Source organism: Miniopterus natalensis, chromosome 2 (genome assembly GCF_054644295.1).
Source record: "Miniopterus natalensis isolate mMinNat1 chromosome 2, mMinNat1.hap1, whole genome shotgun sequence".
Lineage (NCBI taxonomy): Eukaryota > Metazoa > Chordata > Mammalia > Chiroptera > Miniopteridae > Miniopterus > Miniopterus natalensis.
In genome coordinates, this window is record NC_142082.1 from 187,059,664 (window position 1) to 187,086,324 (window position 26,661).

The 26,661-nt window shown below is 60.6% G+C and overlaps 1 protein-coding gene across 3 annotated transcripts; it reads right to left on the reverse strand.

Annotated features, from left to right (window-relative positions):
- Positions 1-724: 724 nt before the first annotated feature.
- On the reverse strand, positions 725-26,358 carry SBF1 (SET binding factor 1). Of its 3 annotated transcripts, XM_087815004.1 has the most exons (41): positions 26,256-26,358; positions 20,165-20,250; positions 19,605-19,742; positions 19,221-19,379; positions 19,032-19,142; positions 18,335-18,440; positions 18,074-18,206; positions 17,879-17,987; positions 17,677-17,790; positions 17,508-17,585; positions 17,059-17,172; positions 16,855-16,983; positions 16,677-16,775; positions 16,359-16,563; positions 16,167-16,279; positions 15,057-15,206; positions 14,732-14,800; positions 14,496-14,654; positions 14,162-14,424; positions 13,907-14,079; positions 13,756-13,829; positions 13,484-13,679; positions 13,138-13,265; positions 12,485-12,663; positions 12,249-12,385; positions 11,938-12,145; positions 11,603-11,799; positions 11,385-11,522; positions 8,658-8,735; positions 8,167-8,348; positions 7,914-8,093; positions 7,341-7,442; positions 7,082-7,267; positions 6,875-7,001; positions 6,671-6,801; positions 6,367-6,597; positions 2,532-2,639; positions 2,225-2,436; positions 1,444-1,531; positions 1,239-1,370; positions 725-1,156 (listed from the first exon to the last, which is right to left on the reverse strand). In XM_087815004.1, exons 1-41 carry the CDS (start codon positions 26,308-26,310, stop codon positions 1,058-1,060), a joined length of 5,676 nt encoding a protein of 1,891 aa, XP_087671130.1. In that variant the 5' UTR covers positions 26,311-26,358; the 3' UTR covers positions 725-1,057. The 3 variants fall into 3 exon arrangements, with proteins under 3 accessions (XP_087671130.1, XP_087671131.1, XP_087671132.1); XM_087815005.1 differs by lacking the exon at positions 8,658-8,735; XM_087815006.1 differs by lacking the exon at positions 26,256-26,358 and having other exon boundaries at positions 19,032-19,137; positions 19,605-20,255.
- Positions 26,359-26,661: the final 303 nt, after the last annotated feature.

Here is a 26,661-nt window from a genome sequence, read left to right on the forward strand (position 1 = left end):
ATTCCACCCCCCATGCCGGCAAAAGTCCCACCTGCACCTGTGTCCACACTTCTGCTTACCTTCTACTTGACAGGTGCCGCCTCTAGCTAGGCCCTCACACCACTAGCCCCTCTCTAACCAGGAACCAGTGGGCACCTCCCAGACCACTCTGGAATGGTCTCTCAGCCTCTGTGACACCCATCCTCCACCTGCTGCCCACCCCACAGGTGAGGCCCTAGGCCTGGTGGGACTCATGTATGGATAGGAAAGGAGCCCATTACCCCCAAGACATGCTGGGGGAGGAGGGTTCAGGCATGTGGAGCAGAGTCCCCAGAACCAAGGCCATCAGGTTACAGCCACCACACCTGCCACAGGGCCGCGCCCACTCCACGCGTAAAGCCTCTTCCCCACATCCTCAGGCATCCTCGCTTCCAGCCCGCCCTTGGCATCTCTGTTCCATTTGACCAGAGGCCACGTCTCCACAACCCCATCCCCAGGCCCTCCGCCCAGCCTGTCCTCTGGACAGTCTCCTTAGAGCCACACGAGTGACCGACTCCGCCTCCCCTTATGGAAACTACTCCCTCTTCACAACAGCAGGGAGATCTTCCCCTCAGGCTGTGCCGGCTCCAGGGCTGAGGACAACCTGGCACCAGCACTGGGCCCCCACACAGCAGACCCCGGTACTGGACTGAGTGGGTGGTGGGAGGGGCCCCTAGGCGAGCTGAGGAGACGCAGGCGCGTGGCACATAGTTAGTTCTCTTTATAGACTCTGGTTGTAGGAACAGGTTGCCTGCGGGCCGGCCGGGGCCACCACGCGGACGGGGCTGGGCTATTTACAGGCCCACCATGAGGGCTGTACCATGGCGCCTCCCGGCCGGCGCTCAGCCAAGACTCCGAAATAAGTTAGAGCTGGCCGGGCGGGCGGGGTGGGCAGGGTGGGGCGGGCAGGGGCTGTACACACAAGTTTGGGGGCTGGGCCTCAATACTGTCAAGGGTGGGGGCTGTAAACATGGCCGGGGGGCCCTGCCCACCCCTAGTGGTCTGTAACTGGACGCAGAGCAGCCAAGCAGGGCTGGGCTCAGGCGTCTGACAGGCAGCTCTGGATCTGGTCCACCCACTGCTGGGCCGACAGCACGTCCTGGGCACAGAAGTTGTAAACACGACGAGTCGTCTTCACCTGGGGAGGATGGGTAGCTGACTCCACGGCCCCACCCCGTGGAGCCCGCCCGCCCCTCTCCTACACACTAGCCAAAGCTCACGTCAAAGAAGGCCTTCTCATCCACGGTCTTAGGAGCGCCCATGGTGGGAGTGCCAGGTGCCACAGCCTCCACCTCCGCCAGGTCAATGATGCCCTTGCACTCCGTATCCACGCGGTGGTCATAGTAGCGCAGCTGAGGGGGGGGACAGGAAGTCAGGGCAGGGTCCCCCAGCCTCCTCCCCACCCTTTGCCCACTGATCACTCACCTGGTGCTTGGTCTTGTCCAGCACAAACCAGCGGGCCTTCCAGGGTTTCATGAAGGCCCCCTTCTTGTAGAGGGTGCCCTCATAAGACCTGCATTTGTGGTGGAACCGGGGCCAGGACAGCCATCAGGGCCCAGCCAGGCCCAGTCCACAGCACCTGCCCCCCCCCCCCGCCCCCTGTGGCGCAGTCCTGGCAGCAAGACCAAGGCCCTTGCTCCCAAACTAACCCAAGGCTGGAGCATTGGCCAGTGGCCCCCAAAGAAGCCGTGGGGTTGTGCCCAGAAAGGTGGAGAAGGGTCCCCAACAGCTGTCACGTGACAGACACATGGTCCCATATAGAGCCTCGGGGGTATGAAGCAGCACCACATGCAGGGCAGGAGGAACATGCAGCAGGCAAGTCTGGGGAGGTGGCTGTGGCAACATGGCTCCCCCAGGCCCTGGAGGGAGGGTGGGATGCAGCCTGCCAGGCCCTGGCCTCACCTGGAATCTACTTCAACTTCACCTGGCACCTTGCCTGCACTCATGGTACCCACAGCCCCATCCCTCTGCTCTGCAGCCACCTTGGCTGGGCTATGGTCACAGGTTCTACATCCCAAACCCTTTCCGAGCCCACCTGCTTCTCCCCAGCAACTGTGAGCTGAGGCTCAGGCCACCATCATGTCCCCACAAATCCTTCCACCTGAGAACTAGAAGCTCCCCAAAGGAACCTGCCCCCTGATCTGAGAGCCACCCAGAACCCCCCAGCTCAGAAGTACCCACACTGCAGCAGGTGGTGCCCTCACACCTGTTCTCACTCTCAGATGTCTGGAACTGGCTGTACAGGGTGCTGGTGCTGCGGCGGGCGGCCTGGCGGGAGCCGGAGGTGGTCGAGCCGCTGCTCTGGTCACTGTCCAGGCTGAGGCTCAGGGTGGAGCCCACAGGTCCCTCCTGCAGGTACACACCCAGCGAGCGGCGGTGGTGGGGTACACTGGACACCAGCAGGGAACTGGGGGTGCCCTGGGATCAGGAGATGGGGCCTGTGTCAGTGCCGGGCGCCTCCACCTCCTCCTGGCAGGAAGCCCACCCAGCCCCCCACACCCACCCCCGCTCACACGTCCGTCTGGCCGGCCTTCGAGGCGCTGCGAGGCCTTCACCCGATCCCAGGCGTCCTTCCAGCGCTCAGGGGGTCGGCCCAACTCTGTCTCCAGCCGCTGCAGTTCCTGGGAAGAATTAGTGAACTAACATTACTCAGAAGAAAGGACACAGCCTGGAACATGAAAAGACAAAAGGAAAGAAAACACAGAAAAGCGAGACAGTAAGACCTTTCTGACACATGCATACCTGAGGACAGAAGGCAGGATGGGAGAATGCACAATATCAGCATTTAGAGACAGCACTGGATGCTTTACCAAACTAGCAAGAGGCACCACACAACACAATCAAGAGCACGACAAGCCCCAAACAGGGTATTACAGAAAAACGGCTGAAATACAAAGGGAAAAAATCCCACAAGCTATCAGAAAAAGGACATGTTCTCTTCAAAAATGCCACAGTGAAACTGCCAGCTTACTTCAACACAGAAATGGCTGGACCTCCACCTCCAGCCACGACAAGGATCAGTCCCTGACTAGCCCACCATAAACAACCATGGGCTGGACAAGAAGTGGGGCACGGAGGCCCTGAGACAGGGTGACACCAGGGGCCATGGCCACCCTGTGGGGAGACAGAGTCCGAGCCAAGCACTGAGTCTTGCTGAGCTGAGGAGGCAGCAATGGGAGGCTGGGGAGGCTGATGTCCCTGGGTCTGCAGGGTGGCAAGGGAGAGGAGGGACTAGCACAGAAGAGCTCTAGAAACACACTGAGGTCTCCTGAGTGGCCAAATTAAACTGCCCTGTGCCAGGCAAGATGTCACAAGGCCTCGGCAGCTACTAAGAAGCTGTGAGCTAAATCCAAATTCTGGAGGTTCCACACTGCAGGGAGACGGAGGAATGCCAAACAGCCAGAGTGGAGGCTCCCTGATGAACATACTAAACCTTCGACGGAAACCCGGGAGAGGCCATGTCTTCGGAGCAGGGCTCCTTGGAACCTAGAGTGAAGGTGTCTCTACAGCTGCCCTAACAAAGCTTGAAACAACCCCAGGAAAGACCTAGCTGACACACGAACTCATTAACTGCAAGAATAAAATTCAAGACTACAGAACAGCACAGTACCAATGGCTCCACAACGCGGAGCCCACGGTGCCTAGCTTATGGAATAATTATCAGACAAGCAAAAAGGCAGGAAAGTGAGATCTGTCCTTAGGGGAAAAGTCAAAAGAAACAGACCCAGAAATGACATCGGTATTGTAATTACCATGCAAGAAATGGAAAAGTTATCAATATGTTTAAGATTTAAAGAAAACGATGACATAATGGTTGAAAAGATGGGGACCCTGCAGAGAATAAAACTTTTTTTTTATAAAAGGAAATTCTAGAGCTGAAAAATATCTAAAACAAAAAACTCATTATATAGGCTTAAGAGCACATAAATATAAGAAAGAAAAGTGAAATGAACTTGACGACACGGTAGTAGAAATCACCAAAATGAAATGCAGAGAGGAAAGACTGGAGAGAAACAAAAGCCTCCGTGACCTATGGGATAATAAAGACCCAGAGGGTAGAAGGGAGACTGTGCAGAAAAAAAAACACTTTTAAAAGAAATAATAGCCTAAAATGTATTAAACGTGATGAAAACTATCATCCATAGATCTAAGATGCTTAAAGAGCTCCAAACAGAAAGCACACGGAGAGAAGCCACAGGATGGTCAAACTGTTGAAACTAAAGGTGAAGAGAAAAATCTTACAGATTGTAAGAGAAGGAAAGGGGACATCATGTGCAGTTTACAAGCGTAAGAAAGCACCCAGGAAACATCTGGGGTGACATAGTTAAACCATTGTGTGTGAAAAGCTGTCGACCTAGAATTCTCTATCCAAAGAAAACGCCCTATAATAAACGAAGGCATGACACAGGCATTTCCAGGTAAAAAGCTGAGGAAACTCGCTGGCAGACCCGCACAACACTGAAAACGGCAAACACAGGCTTTCTCCCCCTTTCCTAATCTCTTTAAAACCAGGCGACTACGTCAACACCATCCATACTGTGTATTCGTATCACAGGTGATAGTCAACTGTATGCCGACAACTGCACAACACACAGAAAGGGGCGAGTCGGGGGACACTGCTGAACGGCTCCGTGCGCAGGCGCCACAACAGAATCCAAGACAGACTGTTCAGCGACCCCCTTCCCCACGGGACACGTGCTGGGACCCCAGTGGGTGCCTGAACCATGAACAGAGCAAACTATCACTGTCTCCTCCTGTACACAGGTACCTGCGGTAAATTCTAACTTATAACTTAGGCAAAGAGATTACCAACAATAATAAAATGTAACAATTATAACAGTATTGTAATAGAAGTTACATGAATGGCTTTGGGGCAAGTATTTAATAACAAGGGTGACTTTGGCACAAGCACTGATACTGCCACAGCCACCCTGACCACCAAGACGGCTCCCATGGTAACGGGCGGGCGCATCTACCACGGGGAGCTGCTGGACTGGGAGGATTCTTGTGCTGGGTGGGACGGAGCAGGATGGTGCGAGACTTCATCATGCAACTCAGAATGCGCAATTTAAAGCTTATGAATTGTTTCTGGAATCTTTCACTTAATATTCCTGGGCGATGGCTGATCACAGGTAACTGAAACCATGGGTGGATAAGGGACTGAGGTCCCTCACAACCACTAAAAATAACACAGAGGTGTAGCTCAAAAGCCTAATAAAGCAGGTAACATGGAATACTAAAAATAACTGTTAGGGAGGACGACAAGGAGCAAAAAAATAAAAGATAAATAGAAAAGAGCAAGAAGCTCGACTTCAGCCAAACCACACGAATAATTAAGTATAAATGGACTAAAAATTCCAATGAAAGACAGAAACCATCAGAATAAATGAAAAGACCCAACCACATTTTAGAAACTCCTGTTAACTGTAAAGACAGACCAGTCGAGGTCAAAGTATTGACAAAAACAGCCACACAGCGATGTTGGTTTTAAGGAAGTCAGTGGCACAATCCATTCCAGACTCCAAGTCTATTAGTATCACCAGGGATAGAGACTCTCTTCTGTTCTCTGTGCTTGTGGGTCACCTTCATCCACAAAGCTGGGACCCTGTGCCCCTCCAGCCCCTGGGGGAGGTGCCTCCAGGCCAGGCCCAGGGCGGCACTGCTGAAGCCTATCACCTATTGGCTTGTACCACCTCCCTGCATTAGCATCTCTACTCTCCCCACGAGGAAACAGAAGCCCCACGATGCTTAGATATTCCCCCAAAGCCACTCACGTCCATGGTGGGGAGTGCCAACCTCCCCATGCCCCACGGCCTCCTGACTGCTTGGCCACTGTGAGTTCTAGCTGCTGCAAGGTGGCCCCCGTATCACTCCAGCCTCCACACCCACACCCCCTAGCAGAGGGCTCTTTCCCTGTCCCAAGGCCTCAGCCCCAATGGATCCTGATTCCTGAGACAGAGCAGACATGACCTCCGAGGAGAGAAGGCCCAAATATCAACCCCAAGCTGCAGGCCCAAAGGCATGGTTCTCTCTGAAGCAGGTGAACCAGAAGAGCCATTGTTCACATCAGTTGCTGGAGCCACCAATGGGCTGGGAAAACCTTGTCTTCCCTCAGGGCCTACCCCACAGGCAACCAGGGAAAGTGCACAGGCCTGGAGCACCCTGGGGTTCATGACAAAAGCCCCCAGTCACTACTGCTGCGTGCAGGGCAGGGCCCCAGGTCGCCATGGTCACTGCAGGCTTGCAGGCAGTTTGTAGGTAGGTGAAGGGCAGGGCCGCTGGACTGACACACACACACACGCACGCCCTGTGTCTGAGGGCATGTGTGTGGGTGGGGGTCATACGCACCTCCAACAGGCGTGAGATAGCATCGGGCTGGGTCCGCGGATGGCTGTCATAGCAGGGCCACACCACTCGGCGCCTGCTCTGGGGAGCACCCCCGTCCGGCCGCTCTTCCTCCGGGGGCTCCGGGGGGCCCTGGGCCAGCTCCCAGTCATAGGGGGGGCCCTGAGCCAGCGTCTCCTCAGTGTAGAAGTCCCACACTTTCAGGTTGGACACGTTGCTGTAGGGCCGCAGGACCTGGGAGCAGGCATGGCATGAGGAGCTGGGCCAGGAGGAGCCCACCTGCCCAACCACGCCCTGCCCAGCTCACCTCCGCATCCTCGGGCGCGTACATGTAGTTGTAGAACACAGGTGTCCTCTTGCTCAGCCGGTCCACATACTCCCACACAGACCTGCAGGCCTGTGGGCCTCTGCGCTCCCCTTTCTCCTCGTACAGCAGCCCTGCAGGGGGCAGCACTGAGCCCCGCCAGCCAGTCCCCCGCACCCCTGCCCCCAACCAGCACCTGTGCCCTACCCAGCTCTATGCGCTCATAGTCCGAGTCCAGCAGGAAGGTCCGGAAGCGGCGGGACATGTGGTGGTAGCCAAGAAACTTGAGGTAGAAGGGGCTGAACTCGAACTCCATGGGGAACTGCAGGTGGACCTGTGTGGGGTGCGGGTCAGGAGTCAGGAGCCAGGGACCAGGACCCGGGACTCATCCTTCCACCATGGCCACCTGCTCACCTGGTGCACACAGTCCAGGAACTGCAGGAAGATGGGTGTGAAGCCACTGCTCTGCCCGGCCAGGGTGTGGGCCCCACGGTGGCTGAAGCGGTGGCCGAAGGACAGCCATTCCTTCTCCACCAACAGGCGGAAGCCCTCCAGCGAGCGGTAGAAGGGGTCCGAGAGCAGCTGCACCAGGGACACCACCTGCCAGCACCATCAGCACTCAGGAGGCTGCCCAGGGCACCCAGGTACCCCCGCCCTGTGGGCCACTGCATACCTGGGTGGTGATGTCCCAGCCGTCCTCCAGGCTCACCAGAACGGAGGAGCCCGAGTCTAGGAGCTCCACCACCAGCACTGACACCTGCAGCAGCTTGTGGATCTGCAGGGACCAGGAGCCCTCAGACACCAGCCCCCAACCAGGTCGGAGACCCACATGTTGTAGGAGTGGTGGCCACGCGGACACTGCACCTGGGGCAGCCCGCAAGGTGGGCATGGTGATGAACATGGTCTGCTCTGGACAGCTAACCTTTGCTACCTCCACCCTCCCAAGCCCCCCAGAACTGAAGAGGCTGCCCATCCTTGGGATGCCCAGCCACCCCTGCCCCCAAAGGAGAGCAGTGACCCTGATACAAAAGGCCTGGCCTCTCTCCACCACCCAGGTAGAAGTAGCCATCACCCTCTCCCAGGGCCCAGTACTGTTGGGTAAGTGAGCTAAGAGTCCTCGTCTACCCTTGGCAACAGGTGAGTGAAGGGCCCAGCACCTGAGGGGACCCAATAGCCCCTCCCCATCTCCTCACCCCCAGGCGGCCCTCGGCCGCAGTGGGGGCAGGGGCAGTGGCAGTGCAGAGACCTGGGTCAGCCACTCCGAGTCCTCCAGTGAGCGCAGGAAGGAGGCTGGGCCCGGCTCGAAGACAGAGCAGCCGGGGACGCAGGCCTTCAGCAGCTTCTTGAAGCTGGCCTTCACCTGCCGTGCCTCGAACACCTCAATGGGCACCAGCTCCCACTGCTGCAGGGGGTCTGGCCGCACACCCTGGAGGAGGCCAGGCAGGTGAGAAGTGCCCAGGTCCAGGTCCCCACCGGGCCCCATACCCCACCTCAGTCACCTTGAGCTGAGCCTTGTCCCCGATGATATAGAGGGCTGCACGCTGGGGCCGCAGAAAGCCTGGGTCCGGGGGAGCCCCGTTGGCCTGGGGGGGGCTCAGCGTGTCTCTGCCTGCTAGCCGGGAGCCCACATCACCACCGAGCCCACCACTGCGCCCGCTGGCCCGAACACTGCCCCATTTACCTGCACAGAGAAACCAGGTGAGCACTCGAGCTGGGACAGGGCACCACTTACCTGGAGCTGAGCTCCCAAGGGGCACGGGGAGGTCAGCAGGACCCTGCGGGGCTGTGCCTGCACTGGTGTTGGGGTGGGGGCAGGACTTGGGTGCTAGGATGTTAGTGCCGAGGGCTGTGGGAGGGCTGGGTTATGCTGGTCTGTTGCATAGGGCCGTTAGTGGCAGGCGTGGGGGACGTTAGTGCCCACGACGACTCAGTCACACGTGGGCATCTGTGCCAGGTGTGGGGGAGCCAGCCTGAAAGGATGGTACGGTACCTCGGGGCGTAGTCCGTCTGGAGGCCGAGGCCGCCATGGGGTTGGACAACGTGGTGACCCTGGCTCTGGGGCTGGGCACTGGGGGCACAGCAGAGAGAAGGCTCAGGCCTGGCCCAGGTCCGCGTGTATGCCCAGTGTGGGGATCTTGTGGCCCAAAGGGGCCCAGTACAGGGCTGGGTTCCCACCAAGCCCCTCAGGGGCCCCCCAGACAGCAGGAGTCAGCACCAAGGCCCTCTGGGCCCCTGAGAGACAAGCCAAGAAGCAGAGGGCTGGAGGCAGACAGGGTCAGAGGAGACAGGAACCCTGGACTCTTTCAAATACATCCTCTATGACCCATCCCTGGACCCTCGGACCCCACAGGCACAGCCCCAAGCAGCTCACAGTACATCCCACCAAGTGGCCTCTGCCCAGCACACAGCAGCAATGGGAAAGCCCAGACCCCTGGAGCTCCCAGCCCTCAAGCAGAAAGAACTGTTCAGTTGAGGTCAGAGGCTGGCCCAGCCCCAGCCCCAGGCTGAGTGGTGCTGCCTGCAAAGGAGGGCAAGGCCTAAGGCTCATGGGCTGGGTTGGCCCAACTAGAGGTACAGGGAACCTCGAGAGGCAGCGGCTCCAGAGCCTGTGTCCAGCCCTGCTCACCTGCCTCTGCAGAGAAGGCAGCAGGGACATGGTCCCCTGCCCACCACAGCAGTCTCCACAGACAAGCCCCAAACCAGCCCCTCCACACTGGGGGCAGGAGGCACAGTCACTCACAGTGAGGACACAGTGTGTCCTTGTGACGTGGACAGAGCCTGGACTGGAACCCACGTATAGCTGAGGTGAGCAATGAGGGGGACAGCCCACACCCTGAACTTGGGGGAAACCAGGAGGCAGCACTAGTGGGCTTTGTGGTCAGAAATGCCCAGGTGACAGCAGGGGAGGTGCAGGCACCAGGGGAGGAAAGATCCTGTGGGGAGGACGCCATTCAGAAGCTCTGGAGCTGTGGGTGGCAGCGCAACAGTGTAGCCACAAGACGTACTTAAAGACAGACTCTGATGTTTGGGAAACCAAAGGCCACTGGAACTAGAGAGCGACACTCCTGGCAGAGGAGCGAGAGGGGGCAAGATCTGTGCCCCCAGAGGGGTGGACATCAGTTTGGCTGTCCCTAGGACATCCCACGAGCAATCACGAGTGCCCAGCAAGTGATGATAGGTGGGGCATGGAGCCCAGTGAAGTGTGAGCTGGGTCAGATTGGTAGGGAGGCTGCTGAGACAGCAGAGGGAGTGCCATGGGGGCAGGTGTGGGGTGTGTGGGGACCCTCAGGTCTCACTGGGGAGGGCAAGGCCCTCAGGTGCTCTAGAGCCCCTCCTCCATAGGAAGCAGTGGTGGGGTCTGGGCCAGGTGAGGACGGGGCAGCAGGGAGGACAGCAGACTTAGGTGGTCAGTTCAGAGGACTCAGGGTGAGCAGAGTGGAAAAATCAAGGATGACACCCGGACTTCTGGAAGGCTTGGCCCGTGGGTGGTGCCACTAGTCCCCCAAACCCACCTGTCAATGCAGCGCATTAACTGCAGAGAAAAATGCAGATAAGCACAAAGGGAGGGATGAAGGGAACCAGGAAGGCCTGACCAGTACATGACCACCACGTAACATCTGCACCAGTGGGGGTGGGGCTCATGGAGAAGTGGCCCTTCATGTGATACCTACCCACTCTGAGCCATGACAGCAGGGGGAGAAGAGATCAGATGGGGAGACAGGTCAGATGGAGACGGGGTCAGATAGGGAGGGGGTCAGATGGAGGAAATGGAGGCAGATGGGGGAGAAAGGGAGACAGGGTTAGACAAGGTAGGAGGACATGGGGGGGCCAGGGTCAGGCAGAAGCGTATGAGACCAGGTGGGGTTCAGAAGTAATGCCTTGGAGTGAGGCCCCCAAGAAGGACTCTCTGCCCTCATTACAGAATGAGGCCCTTGTGGGTGGTTCTCCTGCCTGAGCCTTTCCCTGTGCCCAGCACCCACCTGCCTTACCTCAACTGATTCCCCGCCTGTTGCCCCAGGAGGGCAGGCTACCCCTCTATAGGGGCCACCCACCTTCATGGACCGCAGCACATGCTCTAGAATCACCCAGCTCCTCTGGGGGCCACCATGCACCAGTGTCCCTGCAGCAAGGGGCAGGGTCCACTGATGGCCCCTAGGCCCTTATCCCACCTTTAGGGCCTGGTGCCTTTTCTGCAAACTAGGGTGATAGGACTCCACCATGCAGGACAGGGGCCATCAGGAGAGGTGCAGGCTCACGGGCAGAGCTGGGTGTGGACACAGGCAGGGAGAGTCCTGCTGGCATGGATTCACCTGGGACAGCGGGTCCAGTGTGCACTGAGGGGCCCATGGTGGGGACAGGGACAGGCAAACGAGTGCAGACAAGGCCCCAGGGACCAGGACAGATAACAAGAAAGGCCAAGAGTTAAGATGGTCTGGACGGAGAGTGGGCCATGGAGACACAGGGGGAAGATGGAGGAGGGTCAGGGACCAGACAGGGGTTTTGAGAGCTGTCTCCAGAGATGGCCAGGAAGTCAAGGAGCTCAGCAGGGTGGGAGAGAGGAATGGTCGGAGCAAGGGCTCAGCCAGGGCACTTACCTGGTCCTATGCTGAGCCTGCTCCCTCATCTTATAGCCCAAACATTCCGCCCCTCACTGGCATACCCTCCACACATGTCACCACGGCCCCCAAATGCCCTCCCACCCTCAAGCACCCCTCACCATGGCTGCCCATGTGGGCCGAGGAGAAGCCACTGAGGGTGTTGCGTCCCGATGCATCAGCATAGCGGGGCATGGAGCTGACCACAGCCTGCAGGTACTTCTCCTGCTCCAAGCTGCTGGAGTCCGCCTGGGACTGGCCTGGGGGAGGAGGGGGAGCTGCAGCAGGCACAGGCACAGGGCACGGGACACAGGGCATGTGTGAGAATGAGGGAGGGTACCTGGAGAAGGCGTGTTCTGGGTCTTGAAGAGCCCGACAACACCCTTGCCGTGCAGGCCCCCGGAGCGCAGGAGCACGGCCTTGGAGCGCCCGCTGCGCCAGCACACCACAGGGAAGCGGTTCTGGCGGTAGCAGCGGGAGACGCGCTGTAGGGCGTTGTCTTGGACGCTCTGGGGCACAATCAGCAGCCCCGGGTAGCTGTGAAAAGGTGAGTGTGAGATGAGGCGGCATGCAGGTAACTGGCCATGCAGAGGTGACAGGCCAAGGGCAGTCCCCAGCCCTGTGGCTTCCTGAGGCCACCCAACTGGATGTGGTAGCCCCATGCCAGCCACTCACCTGCGGCAAATGGCGTACATGCGGTTCACCGGAGAGATGCGGAAGGGCTCGGACTTGGCACGGCTCAGGCTGCTGCTCAGTGTACCCAGACCCAAGCGCTGGTAGTCCCTGCAGCACGCCCGCTCCACCAGGCTGCTCATGGTCATGCGGTCAGAGGGCTTCAAGGCCGAGGACGGGGTCAACGTGCTGGGCTCCAGTTCCTCTGACACTAGGGGAGGCCAGGCACTCAGTAGTCACCCCCCAAATGCCAGCCCCCGCACTACACACAGGGTCTTCACACCCCAAACACCAGGGCTGCCCATGCCCCCCACCTGAGATCTCGTCCTCCTGGTCCTCAGGGGGCAGCTGGCCCCGGTGCTCCCAGCTGGGGGGGTTGTATTTCTTCCGAGTGACATACTGCCGCCCGATGGTCTTCTTGGCATTCTTCACGAGGTTCCGGGACAGGGTCCTAGGGTGTGCAAGGTCCCCAGTGAGCAGACAGGCACTGAACACACACACAACAGTTCTGGGAGGGGTGGGTTCCCTGGCACTGGGGCCCGCTCCACACCTGAGAGAGGCACCCTTGTCCTTGGTGGTTCGGGGCGGCCGGCTGGGGGTGTGAGCAGAGCCCAAGGTGAATGCAAAGGTGCCCCTGACGTCAAGCGGGTACCGCAGCTTGTGCAGCTGCTTGCGGAAGAGTTCGGCACTGTCGGACCCCACCTCCTCGTCAAAGGCCATCTTCAGCAGCTGTATCAGACACAAGGCCTCAAAGGTCTGGGCAGCTGTGAGCCTGGCCTTGACCACAGAGGCAGATGAGCCTATAGGGAGCCCCTGTGCCTTCCTAATAAGATGGATGGTCAAGACCTTATGACCAGACAGGCCCCAGGGGTGGGAGATGGGCCCAGCGCACAGCTTCGAAGGGCAACCTTGCCTCTCCATCACGCTGTGGACGCACTGGGGCCTGAGGGGCTGCGTCCTTCCAAGGGAGCACCGCCAGAGCAGAAGGCATGAGGGGCCACTTTCCAAGCTGCCAATGTGGCCATAGGCTGAGGAACATGGTTTTTAATTGCCTTCCTCCTAATCTGTGTAAATTTTGGTTGTGCTGAGATTGTGCAGCACACTCCAGACTGGACTCAAAGATCAGAGCCCATAGAGGAAACAGGAGCACCCCAAAGGCTGGCAGATCACCCCACCTCACCACGCCCCCTCACGTGGGCCCACCTGGAATGTGCAGGAGCGCAGCTGCAGCCCGTCCTGCACGAACTGGTCCATAGGGGTCTGGACAGTGATGCGCTTCTCCTTGGTCAGCGCGGCCACCGGAAAGGAGCGGACCACCACCTGTTCCCCCACTTACAACAGGCCAGGCACAGAGTCAGGGGGACAGGAGGGGACAGATCACAGCCTTAGGGTCCCAGAGCTAAGGTGGCCGGGCAGGTGGAGGAGAGCAGTGACCTATGTCCCACAGAGACCCTGCACCCTGAGAGGGGGAAGGAGAAGCAGGAAAAGTCCTACTCATTCCAAAGACCAGGGTGTGGCTCAGGGGCAGAAGCCGGGTCCAAAGGCTTACCCAGGGGGTCAGTGGGCATCCCCGTGAAGATGACCCGGTAGGTGGTGAGGAAGACGGCACCCTCAGCTGGGAGTAGTGCGGGTCCACCCCCACTACCCCCTGAGCCCTCCTCACGCCCGTCAGGGAGCAGGTAGACACGCAGGCCGTCCAGTACACACTCCTCGCCGGGCAGCAGGCGTGGCCGCAGCAGTTTCGGCTGCTCAGACACAGAAGTGGCACCTCAGAACACAGCCCAGGCCCTGGTGCCACAGCCCCACTAGGCCCCCACGCACCTTCTGGATAGGGGGCAGCCTCTTGCTCTCCCGGTACACAGCCTCCAGGGTCTCGATGTGCATCTGGACAATGTCTGGGAGACAGCAGTCCTCACCCCTGGGCCACGCCCACTGCCCAAGGGGAATGTTTCCATACCCAGACCCCCCATACCTGGCACCATGACATGCAGCCCCTTGAGGTGGTCGCTGGTGACCCCACTCTCTGTGCAGACCTTGTCCACGAAGCGGTTGATGAAGCGGACCACAGCCCCGGCCACGTCACAGGTCTCTGCATCCTCAAAGCCACTCTCTGTGTCATAGCTCTCTGCCACGCTGCCCGCCATGCTGGGCCAGGAGGGGCACGGTGGGCACAGGCCTCACCCACCCGAGCCCCACCCCTACCCAGGCCCACGGAAGCCCGGCCCACCTGCTGGTGACTAGGCTGTTGCTGGCGCTCTCCAGGTCCCCCAGCCCCGCACGCTCGCGTAGCAGGCGGCTCTTGCTGGAGTCCAGGGGCAGCAGTAGGTAGCTCATGCGGTTGGCATAGTGGATGGCCTGACTGAACACCGTGCTCTCCTCCTTCTGTACCAGCTCCTGCTGCTTCTCTCGGCTTAGCATTGGCCACAGACGCCGCTGCTCGGACGCCACATCCAGGGCTGAGCGTTCCTCCTGGGCAGGCACCTCCCAGACCTGCCACAGCACCAAGGGTGAGCCTGGGACAGGCGAGCCCCTCCATCCCAGTCCAGGGGATCTCCACACACCTGGGAGGGGTCTCGATCCTCAGCAGGCTCAAGGTAGAGGGCTCGGATGTGGGTCTGCACATCCCCATAGAACATGGCCTCCCAGAACTGGGGCGTGCTCCACACTACGTGCTCCTGCACGCAGCTGTATGCAAACTGCGTCACCCCTGGACTCAGCTTCTACAGAGACCAGGTGGGTGTCAGCAGGGGCAGTGGGAAGGGATGGGGTGGGGACACACCAGCCACCTAGCACTCACCCGGCAGAAGGCTGTGACCAGAGGCAGCAGAGATGCTGCGATGCCGTGCTCATCCAGGGAGGTGCAGTCCTTCAGCAGAGCCGAGCTATTAGAGCCTGCACCCATGCCCTCACCTCCCAAGGCATCACTGCCCACCAGTCCCTGAACTTTCCCCAAGGGCTGCCTGCGGCTCTTCAGAGGTTCAGGGCAGGATACCCCAGCACCCACCCGCCTTCAACAAGGGTTCTCCCCCTGCCTCCCCACTGGATCCCCACCTGCAGACCAGGGCCTCCCCCACCCACTGGCAGTGCCAGGCTCCCTGTGGGCCCCACACCCGCCGCCTCACCTGCAGGCAGCAGTTCATCATGCGGACGACAAAGTCAAACTGCTGGTGGTCCAGGACGGCCCGGTTCTGCTGCACGTGCAGATGCAGCTCCTGAGTGAGGCAGCGGCGGGCGGCACGCCCCTTCAGGGCCCTCAGCACTGCCGGGAGTAGCTGGGGATAGCGGAACACAGGGATGAGGGCACGAGCCTACACAGGGCCATCAACTGTGCCCTGGAGGGGCAGGAGGAAGGCACAGAGCCAAGGAGGGCAGAGGGCACTGGGGCTGGAGCTCAGTCTCTAAACACAGGACACCCAGAAGCTGTCCAGGCCAGGTATGCCCAGACACTGGAGCTTCAGGGCTCCATACATGAAAGCCCACGTAGGCAGAGACAGGAGGACGCAGCACTGCACGCTCACCAGCCAGTGCTAGACCAGCTCTGCTGGGAGGCCCCATGGCCCTGAGCACCAGCATTCACCGAGCCCAGCCAGGGCCTCAGTGTCCAAGCATAAGCCTATTGTTCATTGTAAAACAATCAGGAGCCCCACTGCCCCTGGGGAAGGGGCAAGTTCGCGAGCAGGGTGCCTCCCGGGGGGACCATGCAGCTATGAGACAGGAGGGGCTCTGACTGGCTGTCATGAGACACCCCAGGCTGTCATGAACACCGCAAGGACAGAGCAGTAAGAGGGTTCCCTTTTCTGTTAACTTTTTAAAAAATGACATGTGTGGGTCAACACTTTCTTTGAGTGAAGGATGAAGAAACCTAACAGTAGAAACCTTTGGGGGGTGGAGGTAGTAAAGGGTAAAGAGGGCCAAGTATATGGCGATGGAAGATGATTCGAACTTGGGTGGTGGGCACACAATGCAATATACAGATCAATATACAGTCATAGAAACGTACACTTGAAACCTCTATGATCTTATTAACCGTCATCCCAATGAACTTAATTTTTTAAAAGTTGAAGGAAACTGCTCTCGTTGAACCTCCTCAGGCCTTGTCCAGTCACACTCGGATGGAAGGGACCTGAGAGCTGGCACCCACCACCCTTCCTGCCAGTCCAACTCCCTGCAGCTGCCAAAGGTGAATGAAACCCCAGCTTGGAGCCCAGTGTTCCAGCACCCAGTGCCCTCACCTTCTTGGCCTCGAGCATCTTCCCCTCGAACACATATGAGATACAATTTCGAACCACCTCCAGCCGGCGAGCACTGTTGCCATGGAACCCGCTGTTCCGCTCCAGGATGGCAGCTGGAGAGCAGAGAACACACTCACCTCTGACCTCATGCCTACCCTGGGCCACACTCAGGGCCTCCACCCTGTTACGCACTCATGGGGGGCCCTGAGGGAACGGTGGTCCTCCTCTCGGCCTTCACGGCTGGGGGTGCTCCCTGCATCTTGGCTGTGGCCTGGTCCATGATCCACTGTACCATGCCCTCATCCAGCCGGGGGAACGGCCGGGATGCCCGCCGCAGGTGGCTGGCCTCCCCCGGCCTCTGGACCTTGTGCATAGCCACGGCAGGGTATGGGTTCTCCTAGGGGGACATAGGCAGGCATGGGTGAGCAGCCCAGGACTCCCAAGGCTCCCAGGGCTAGGGCAGCACAGTGACCTCTCTGGGCCAGCCCACCCCTGTGCTGCCTGCCCTACGTTTTTGTAGAGCTGTTCTGCCAGCTCCTTGATGTGACGCAGGACCCGCTGGGGGTGGCTCTCATCCGCCCGCATCCGTGCCACCTCATGGGCCACCAGCTGTGGGAAGAGGCAGTGTCAGACCCTGGCCAGGAAGAGGAGAGGGTGGGGGTTCCTCCCAGCTGGGGCTGGGACGCACCTCATCAAACAGGTCCGTAGAACGGTAGGGGACCCCGCGCTCCGACACGAAGCCAGCAAAGGCCATGCCCTCTAGCACCTTCATCAGGAAATCATCCTCCACCAGCCCACGCTGGCCCAGGAAGGCTGCCTGGGGTACACGAGGAGGTCAGCCATCAGGCATTTACTGCTGCCTGTCCCGCTGTGCCCCCATCCCAACACCTACCTTGTGAAAGCGGATGACAGGCTCTGGGTGGATACGGACCATGTGCAGACACCAGCGGTAGCCCTGCAGGAGCTGAGCAAAGAGCCGCAGAAAAACAGCACGCAGCTCCTTGTCCTGGGTCACAGGTGAGTGCAGGTGAGTGCTAGGCCTCTGCACAGAGGCCCCTCACTCTCTACCCACCCCAGGCTCCACCTCCTTGAACCCAAACCCTGTGTGTGCCTGCCCTTCCCAGGCCTCCCTAGGTACCTCTGACCCTCCTCTCCCTCCACCCAGAGCACAGGGGTGCCCTGACATAGTGCTGATCACCACTCCTGCACAGTACCCTGACAGCGAAATGCCCCACATGGCCATTGCCAGCTGAAGGGGTGGGCACACTGGGCTTGTGCTGCCAGCCAACTATCAGTGGCAGCAGACCTGAGGAGAGGGCACAAGGAGGGCATGACCCCTACCTGCATCTTCAGGGAGGCCGTGGACACCGTGGGGGGTGGGAAGGCAAGATCTGCCAACTCCAGCTCTGGATCCAGGACCTACAGCAGCAGAGAAGGTCCAGTCAGCCACACATCAGCCCTGGGCTCTGAGCACCCTTCTGGCCAGGTGGCCCTGCCCTGCCCTGCTCACCATGCTCAGCACACTGTGTGTCTGACTCTGCAGTGGCTCCGGCAGGGGTGGAATGTGCACACACTCAGGGACAGTCACCGTCCCTCCATCCAGATCAGCCACAATCACATCCAGCTGTGGACCAAAGACAGCGAGTGGTCAGGGACCCACAGGCTGCTCAGCAGGGCCTGGAGCGTGAGGTGGATACAAGCATGACCCTCACCAGCTCCTGGGTCTCTGCCTGGAAGGCTGCATTGACGCCGATGATGAAGGGCGTGGGCGTGCTGAGGACCTCCAGGAGCTGCGCCGGCAGGATGGGCACATAGGTGAAGCTGTAACAGGCCAGGGCTCAGTGTGGTGGGCCCACAGAGGATGAGGTGGGCGGAGGGGCAGTGGGTAGGGGGCATGGGGTGGGCACCTGTATCGGAGGGGGAATAGCAGGGCCAGGAGTCCCCGGCAGGCATCAGAGAGGCGCTGGTAGCTCCGGGACAGGAAGAGCACCTTGTGCTCAGTGAGGGCAGCACAGAACAAAGACAGCACGTTGGTGATGCCTAAAGGGAAAGGACAGGCATGCAGGCCCCACCCCACCCCACCCCACGCACAGCGAGAGTCTCCACCTCTGACCGCCAGGCCAGGGGAGGAAAGGGAGGGTTTGCAGCGTGGGGACGGCCAGGCTCACCTAGCTGGCGGAAGAGCAGGGCCACACTGCAGCGGCTGATGGGCAGTGAGTCAGTGAGGGGGGTCTGGATGACCTGCCGGTCACCAACCCCCAAAGAGATGGTTCTCTGTTGAAAGAGAGAAACCGGTGCTCAGTGGCTCTGACCAGACCTGTGTCAGCCCAGAACTCCATGGCCTTAGGAGGCCTGGCGGACTGACAGAGCCCAAGGTGGGACTGGCCAGGACAGTGGTATGGCAGGGGGGAAAGGCCACACCAGCCTCTGCTGGCCCGAGCAGTGCTGCAGAGAACACGGGCCTCTGACCTGGGGCAGGGATGGGCCAGGGTGGGCAGAAGAAACAAAGAGTCCATACCACTCCATCCTCAACAGAGTCCAGCTGCACAGGACAGACGGGCAGAGAGACACAGTTAGACACACCCGCACACAGAGCACGGACAGAGAGGCTGACACCAACATCCAGAGACAGGCACACCCAAGGAACAAGAGGACAGAAGGTGCCAGGTAGAGAGCCAGGAGAGACATGGACATGCAGGCGAACAGGTAGGGCCAAAAAGGTGACAGCTGATGGCAGCACCAAGATGTACGCGTGTCCAAGGCCTGGGGCTGTGCTTGGCCCAGGCTAGACTCGGAGTGCCTATGAGGCCCACCCCCGCAGCCACGGGTGCGAGGAGGGTCCCAGCAGCTGCCCCCAAGACCCACCTGTGAGCCCCCGGCCAGGGGGATGACACAGGTGAGCAGGTTGCCAACCACGTTCTCTAGGCCCACGTCCTGGCCCTCCACATGAATGGTATAGATGAGACCCAGGCTGTTCTGCAAGAGCCACAGGCGAGAATGGCAGCAGCTGGGAGACACCCATGTCCTGCCCCATGCCCTGGCTGCCCGCCTCACCCTGAACACCTCCACGTGGTCAAGCCGAGACACCAGCACCAGAGTCTTGGGAGCGAACAGCTGGCCTGGTGGGCTGTGCTCTCCAGGTAACAGTTGCCCTGAGCCTCCCTCATTGACTTCCTCCTCTCTCACGGCAGCGTCCTCAGTGCACACAGCTTCCTGTGGACAGAAGCCTGTTTGCCCAGCTGGCTCTTACCCCACAGGGATGTCCTGAGACAGCGCAGGGTCCCATGAACCCAGAGGGAGGACACAGATGACTCCTCCGGGAACTCCAGACTCCATAGGGTTGGGCACCAGGACCAGCCACAGACAGGGAGACATACCCAGGGGAAGGGGCAGGGGCTCGACCCCATTCAGGCTGCACCCCAGAGCCCTCAAGCTGACCTGTGTGGGCTCTGCCGGCTCCCAAAAGGTCAGGCAGGCACAGTAGTGCCGCTCGGAGTTGATGTCAGTGAGGACAGCAACAAAGAAGGTCGGTGGGTTCCTCTCAGGACACAGCTGCCACCCGCTGGGCTGGCAAAACTGCGAGGGGAGAGGGGTCAGGGGTCAGGAGTCAGCTCCCTCTGTGTCCTGCCATGGAGCATGTGCACAACCAGGGCCTGGACACCAGGCTCCAGTGCAGCAAGCAGCACCTCCCTCGGCCACCCGGGTGCACCTTGCCTCCTGACCTAGCCCACCCCGCTATAAAAGGGAGTAACAGCCTGTGTGGGGTGAGGACCCTGTGATGCAGGAAGGACATGGTCCCTATACTGAGGAGGGAGGAATGACATGATGTGGGCACCAAGCACCCTACCAGCCAAGCCAGTGCCCCTGCCCTCCACCCTCCAAAGCAGCTCAGACATCTTGTCCCCTGCGGGGGCCCAGCTCCATGGAGGCTCCTCACAGTCCTGCAGGGATGGTGGCAGGATGCTGGCCTGGCCCCCAGCAGCCGGCACCCCACTCACCAGCTCGATGCCCTGGGGGAAGGGGTTATCCTCCCAGTCCTTCTCCGGGAAGCGCTGCAGGATCTGGCCCTGGCCTTCCCCACTCCCTGAGGACAGGAGCAGGTGGTCAGAGCACCTGCCACTTCCCACACCCCACCCAAGCAGGAGCCTCAAGGATCTCACACGATGACCTCAAAGCCCTGGGTGGAAACGTCCCCCACTGCCGTCCTCATCTGGCACCAGACCAGCCTCAGCTCCCAGACCTATAATTTCCCTAAAAATAGTCCTGTGAGAGGTCACTAAGCAGCCACAGACCCCAGGGCAACCAGAGAGCAGAGAGAAGCCCTTGCTGTGGGACAAGGGTCCCTCCCTGCTCCTGCCCCCATTCGCAGGCCTGGCCCCACAGTGTCAACACCCCCAGCCAGAACCCCCCTCCAGCCTGCCACACGCCAGGCTGATGCACAGCCCCCCCCACCCCCCCACTCAGCAACAGGACAATACTTCCAGGCTGTTCCACAGTTAACCCCAGCTTAGGTGCTAGGCCCCATGACGCCCCTGGCCTGACAGGCGGTAGGCACCTGGAGAGTGGGCACCCAGCAGCTCAGTGCCCAGCCCTGCTCCGGGCTCGGCCTCCCTTGAAAGGCACATAGGTCTCCCATGCACTGTTTGTGGCAGGGAAAGGAAAGACCACCTGTGCCCACTGCCTAAGAGACAGGACATCCACAGGAGTGCCTGCCCGAGCGCTAGGGGTCCAGCAGCTCTGAGGAGCGCTGAAGGGGGTGGCGCAGGCTGCTGAGCACACAGCCATAGATACGGCCAGGGAGGAGGCCCACGTTCCTGCTGTGCCCATGGGCACACTGTCTCCCAGACTGCTAGCTCCCAATGCATTCCCCAGAGACCCCTTCCAACTCCTTGGAACCACAGGGCCCCCACTAAGCCGCTTCTCGTTTACTTCCCGCACTCAGTCTACTTCCCGCACTCCACTCTGTGCCCAGGGACCCACTCTCAGGTCAACATCACACCAACAGCCCCCATCTCTTGCTCATCCCCTACAGAGCCAAACCAGGAGGTGTGACTAGGCTGTGGGGACCACTTGCCTCACCTGGCTCTTGGGGAAGGAACACCAGTCTGTTCCTCCTCCAGCTCCCACCCAGTGCAGCAGCAGTGAACTGGGAAAAACAAAAGCCTCCCCTCTTCACCTCTCACTCAGGATCCCCAGATCCCTCCCTCTGCTCGGCTCAGCTTCAACACTGCCCACAGCAGCAGAGAGCAGGGAAGACAGGTAAGGGGAGGGCACTCAGCATGAAGGCTGGACAAGACAGGCCTGAGGTCCAGAAAGATCACTCTCAGGAGACCACCCTCCAGGATCCTGGAGGCAACACCACCAAGATCAGCAGCAGGCAGGTTCCTGCTGGGCTGGAGGTGGCGGATGAGGAGCCATGACTCTGACTCACAAAACCTCAGCTTCCTGCTCCCCTCCCCCTCCTACCACAGACACCCTGAGATGAGGTGGCAGACAAGTGAGGTGGAGGAGAGGGACAGGTGTCTGCTGGTGCCACACCTACCTACATACATGCCCACAGCCTACCAAGAAAAAGGCCCCTAGGGTCCCCAGTCCACCTCCAAGGACCACCCTTGACAGGCCCAGGTTGGCATGCTCTGAGGTATAGCTCCATCCCCCATGCTCTCCCCAGAGGGCTGACTTGTGTCCAGCCCCAAACCACCATCTGGGCCCAGGTCTGGCTGGCACCCAGGGCTCACCCAGTTCTTGCCACGAGGCAGCAGGCGGAGGAAGGAAGAGGGGTGTGTACAAATGGGGACAACTTCTGCCCTACAGCCTCCCTCCCAAGGCCAGGCAGGCAGGTGGCCTGGGAGGGCTGCTCTCGGCAGCCTCTTTCCCCAGGGAAGTGGAGAGAGTAGCTGGCCATCGTCTACTGCCCACCCTCCCCACCCCATTCATCGTCTGAATCGTCAACCCCCACTTGCAGGGCTCCACTCTGCAAAGAAACAACTGGAGTCCCGACGGGCGTGGCTCAGTGGCTGAGCATCGACCTAGGATCCAGGAGATCTCAGTTTGATTCCTGGTCAGGGCACATGCCTGGGTTGTGGGCTCGATAACCAGCAGGGGGCATGTAGGAGGCAGCTGATCAATGACTCTCTCATCATTGATGTTTCTATCTTTCTCCCTCTTCCTTCCTCTCTCTGAAATCAATCAAGATATATTTAAAAAAAAAAAAAAAAAAAAGAACCAACTGCAGACTATCCTTGAACTGTCCCAACTACCTATGGGGGGCCAGTGGTTGGGCAGGGCAAGTAGGCACCCCCCTACCAGCACCTTCTCTGGGCCATGATGACCCCAAACTTGACCTTCAGGTCTCAACCCAAAGAGCGTCTTCCTCTAAGCAGCTGTCTGCACCCTGCCCAAGCCTGGGGCCTGCAGTGAAATCCCCAGGACCTGCCTCCCTACACCACACCTCTCTGTGATTCCTGGTGCACCTGTTGGCCGGCTAGGCCAGAAGGGAGCTCCATGAGCAAGAAGATACATCTGTGTGTCCATTGCATACCTGAGCCTGGCACAGCCCACAGCCTAATTAGGGCTTGCTGAGTGCCTACCACTGGCTACACCATCCTCCCACAGCCCGCTCCACTCACACCCCACAAGCAAACAGGTTCCTCGGTCAAAAGTGCAGGGCAGTTTCCGGAGCCCCAAGTGCTCCAGGCCATGGTAGGTGTTCCCTGGAATGGCACATGATAGAGAGGCCCTGGCTCCCAGTCTCTTCTGACCCCTCTCTTAGACCCCAACCCACACCTCAGCTCTGTGCTAGCAGGGGCCAGGCTTCAGGTTGGCTGTGGGCCTCCATCCTGGGCAGGGGGTGGGTTCTGCCATGTCTCCCAGTACCCCCCACCCGAGGGAGCCCTTGTGGTCATGGAGGTAACCTGCTGCTGCTCCTTGCCCCACCAGAGCTGCCCCTACCCCACAGTGACCAACATAGCCGTATGTCACAGGGAGGGACTCTTTCAGGGGCCTCAGGAGGTAAGGGCACTAGGTCCCCTGAGACACAGACAGAGACAAGAGCTTCCTCTCGCAGCCACATTCCCGCTGTCACAGGGAGGGACTCTTTCGGGGGCCTCAGGAGGTAAGGGCACTAGGTCCCCTGAGACACAGACAGAGACAAGAGCTTCCTCTCGCAGCCACATTCCCGCAGCCAGTCCCGTGTGGGCTGAAGGCCTGGACAAGGGGCAGGGGAACACAGGGCAGGCCTTCTGTCATCTGCTGGCAGCGCCCTTCACCAGAGCCAGGCTTGGTGCCTGGAGGACCACCTGGGCCAGCACACACTGTGGGCAGAGGCAAGGGAGGTACACATGCCCTAGGACCAGCCCAGCCACAGGAAGAGAGAAAAGAAACGCGAGGAGCTATGTCTCATCAGGGGTACTCCCCAACCTCCCTCAGTCAGACCAGGTGGGCTCTGACCCAAGGCCTAGGACCCTTTGACTCCCAGAGTGGGGGGGGGGGCTGGGAGCCAACTGAGGCCACCCCAAACAGCCTCAACCTGTTCCAGAGGGAAAGCAAGTACATGGGTGGGGAGAGTGGATGGGGCACAGCAATGTGGCCAGCTCACCACAGTCAGGACTGAAGAGGCCAGGCCATGGGATGGAAGGTAGGTCTTCTCAGATGCTGGGGCAAAGGGAGGGTGTGCCCCCAGGACCCAAAGACATACCCCAGCACTGGCCAGTGTTGTTAAATCAGCTGACATTGCCAGGGCCCTCCCAGGCCAGGAGCCAGACAGAGGTGGTCTGCCTGGCACCTGAGATGTTTCCAGACCAGGCCCAGGGCACCCATATTCTTGTGGAGAAGGTGTCCCCGCTCACCAGGGAGGGGCCTGCACCCTCTTCGGTGAAAGAAGGGGTCCCGTCCCGCCCAACTCCCTCCCTCCCTCCTGCCTGGAGAAGTCTGTCAGGTGGTAACCATGAAACTAGGATGCTCCCTCTGGCAAGACTCTGGGGCTCAGCACCCAGCAGCTCCGGACAGGATGTCCAGGTCCAGGCCAAGGACAAGACATCCACCACTCTCTCAACCCCCTGCCCTGATGTCCCTAGGCCTGCCAGCACGCAGGGGTCCTCCATCTTCCACAGAGGTGCCCATTCTGTCTGGCCTAGGGGTGTCCGCACACCTGCTGCTTGCCAGTAATAAGACACCCACCACTTCCTGGAGCCTCCCGTGTGAACAGCTTCACCAGTGTGTCCATCTCGTGCTCATGGCAGCCTAGGAGGTCTGTGTGATTCATCTCATCTCCAGATGAGTAAACTGAGGGTGCAGAGAGCCTAAAGACTGGTCACAGAGCTATCAAGTGGCAAAGCAGGGACCACTGACCCCCACACGGCTGGTTCTGCCCTTGGCTCCACAGCCAGCATCCCAGCTTGTGGGCTTGTCCCTCACAGGGATGGATGAGTCCTGCCAAGGGAGGCCCTGAGGCTGGGTGGCTGGCCAGCAGCTGCAAGCAGTGGTTATGGGGCTCCAGAGCCCCCCACCCCTAAGGCAGTGGAGAGCCTGGGAATCCCTTCTTCCCACCGCTCATGGTAAATGGGCACTGTGGGCTCCAGCCTTCCCCATCCTGGTCAGAGTGCACACACAGGGTGTGCACCGGGTGAGCACACACGTCTCAGCCAGCTTGTCATGGAGCCCACCCATGCCTCCACTCGCCTCCCTCACGTTCACCCTCAACTCCACACCCTGCTGCCACCACTGTCAACATGGTCTTTGCCTCCTCAAACCCTCCCCACACCACCCTCAGCATCATCAGCCTCCAAGCCTGCTCTGCACATGGAGTCCCTGCCCGGCACCCAGCCCAGTCCCCTCAGATGGGGGCGGCCCCTTGGCCCCCCTGGACCCCGTGCACCCCTCTGGCCTGCAGAACACTGACGGTGAGCCCACCATGAGCAGAACGGCTCTTGCCCATATGAACTTCATCTCTGGAGGAGAAGACATGCTCATGATTGACTGTGTCAGGGATGCATTCAGACAGATGGAAACAGAGCAGAGGAGCGAGTACTGAGGGGGAGGGCACCCAGGAGGGTCTGCAGTGTGCAGGATCCAGCAGGCTAAGGGAAGACAAAGTCTAGGTCTTGGATGGTGACACTGACAGCAGGCTGACAAGGAGCTGGTTAGACTATAGGTTGGGGTTCAGCCCAGCCTGACCACACAGCCATCCCCTCCCCAGCCCTGGAGAACACGCACTGCCCACCGTGGCTCCGGGTTAGCCTGGGTGCGGTCCGGCCCCTTGTGGGGCTCAGACCAGGCGCTCAGCCTCTGCCCTGAGCCTGCGCTGTGGACGGGGCAACAGCAAAGAGACGCAGGTGGGCTGCGGGGAAGGAGTGAGGTCAGGCACACAAAGGGCTGCGCAGGGCCTGGCACACGGAGCTCGCTCCCGGGCGCTGTCTCCGCGGATGTCGCTGATGTCATTGTCAGGCTGTTTTCTCCTGCCCCCGGGACTGAAGGGCTCTCAGACGCGGGCGCTGACCCTAGCTAGACACGGGCCTCCCGGACGCGGACACCAGTCGCCCCGCTGGTCCCCCACCCGGGGCTTGGCTTGCGGGCGCGAGGACGGCAGGCCCTCTGCCAGGAATGCTCCTCTCTCTCCCCATTTCCTCCTGAAACCCTCCAGCCGCAGCTCAAACACCGCCTCTCCGCGAAGTCGTCCCTGAGCCCCTCGCCCTCTTCTGCACCCCGCCGAACCTCCGCGACCTGAGACACCCCGCGCGGGCCTGGCTTCGGGCCGGAGGCGCCGGGCGTCAGAAGAGGGGCTCGCCGGCGGACGACCGCGGCCCCGGGGGCAGAGCCACCCGGCAGGCGGCCAAGGCGGAGAGCCCGGCCCCCCAGCTGGGAGTCAGGAGGCCGACCGCCCCGGGCCCTCCCATCTTCCGGGCGACGCCGGGGCGCTGCCCGACCCGGTTCTGCCCTCAGTGCGGCGGCAGGCCCGGCCCGCCTCGGACCCGGGCTCCCCAGACCCGGACCCGGCGCGGCAGGTGCCCCGGACGACCGTGGCGCTGGCCCGGCGGCCTCGGCCCGCCCGCCCCGGCCGATCCTCCCCGGTCCCCGGCCCCCGGCACTCACCGCGCGGGTGCGGCCCGAACGCCACCAGCACGAAGTAGTCCGCGAGCCGCGCCATGGCGAGGGGCGCGGGCGGGCTCCGCGGCTCGGGGACGCGAGGGCGGCGTGCTCATGGCCCGGCCCCGGGCCCGGCCCCGGCCCGCGCACTCCGGACGCCCCAGGCCCGCGCCGCGGCGGCCGCCAGGGGTCCCGCCGCCATCTTCCCAGCCAGCGGGCCCGCCCCGGCGCGCCGTGCGCCTGCGCCGCCTCGCTCCGCCCCCTGGGCGGGGCCCGAGGGGACGCGCTCCCATAGGTCCAGCCCCGCGGCGGAGCCCCGCCCCTCTCCGCGAGCTCGCAGTCTGGGCCCCGCCCCCCGGGCGGTGACAGCGACGGCGGCCCCCGCGGGTCAGCGGCAGGCGCGGCCCGATCG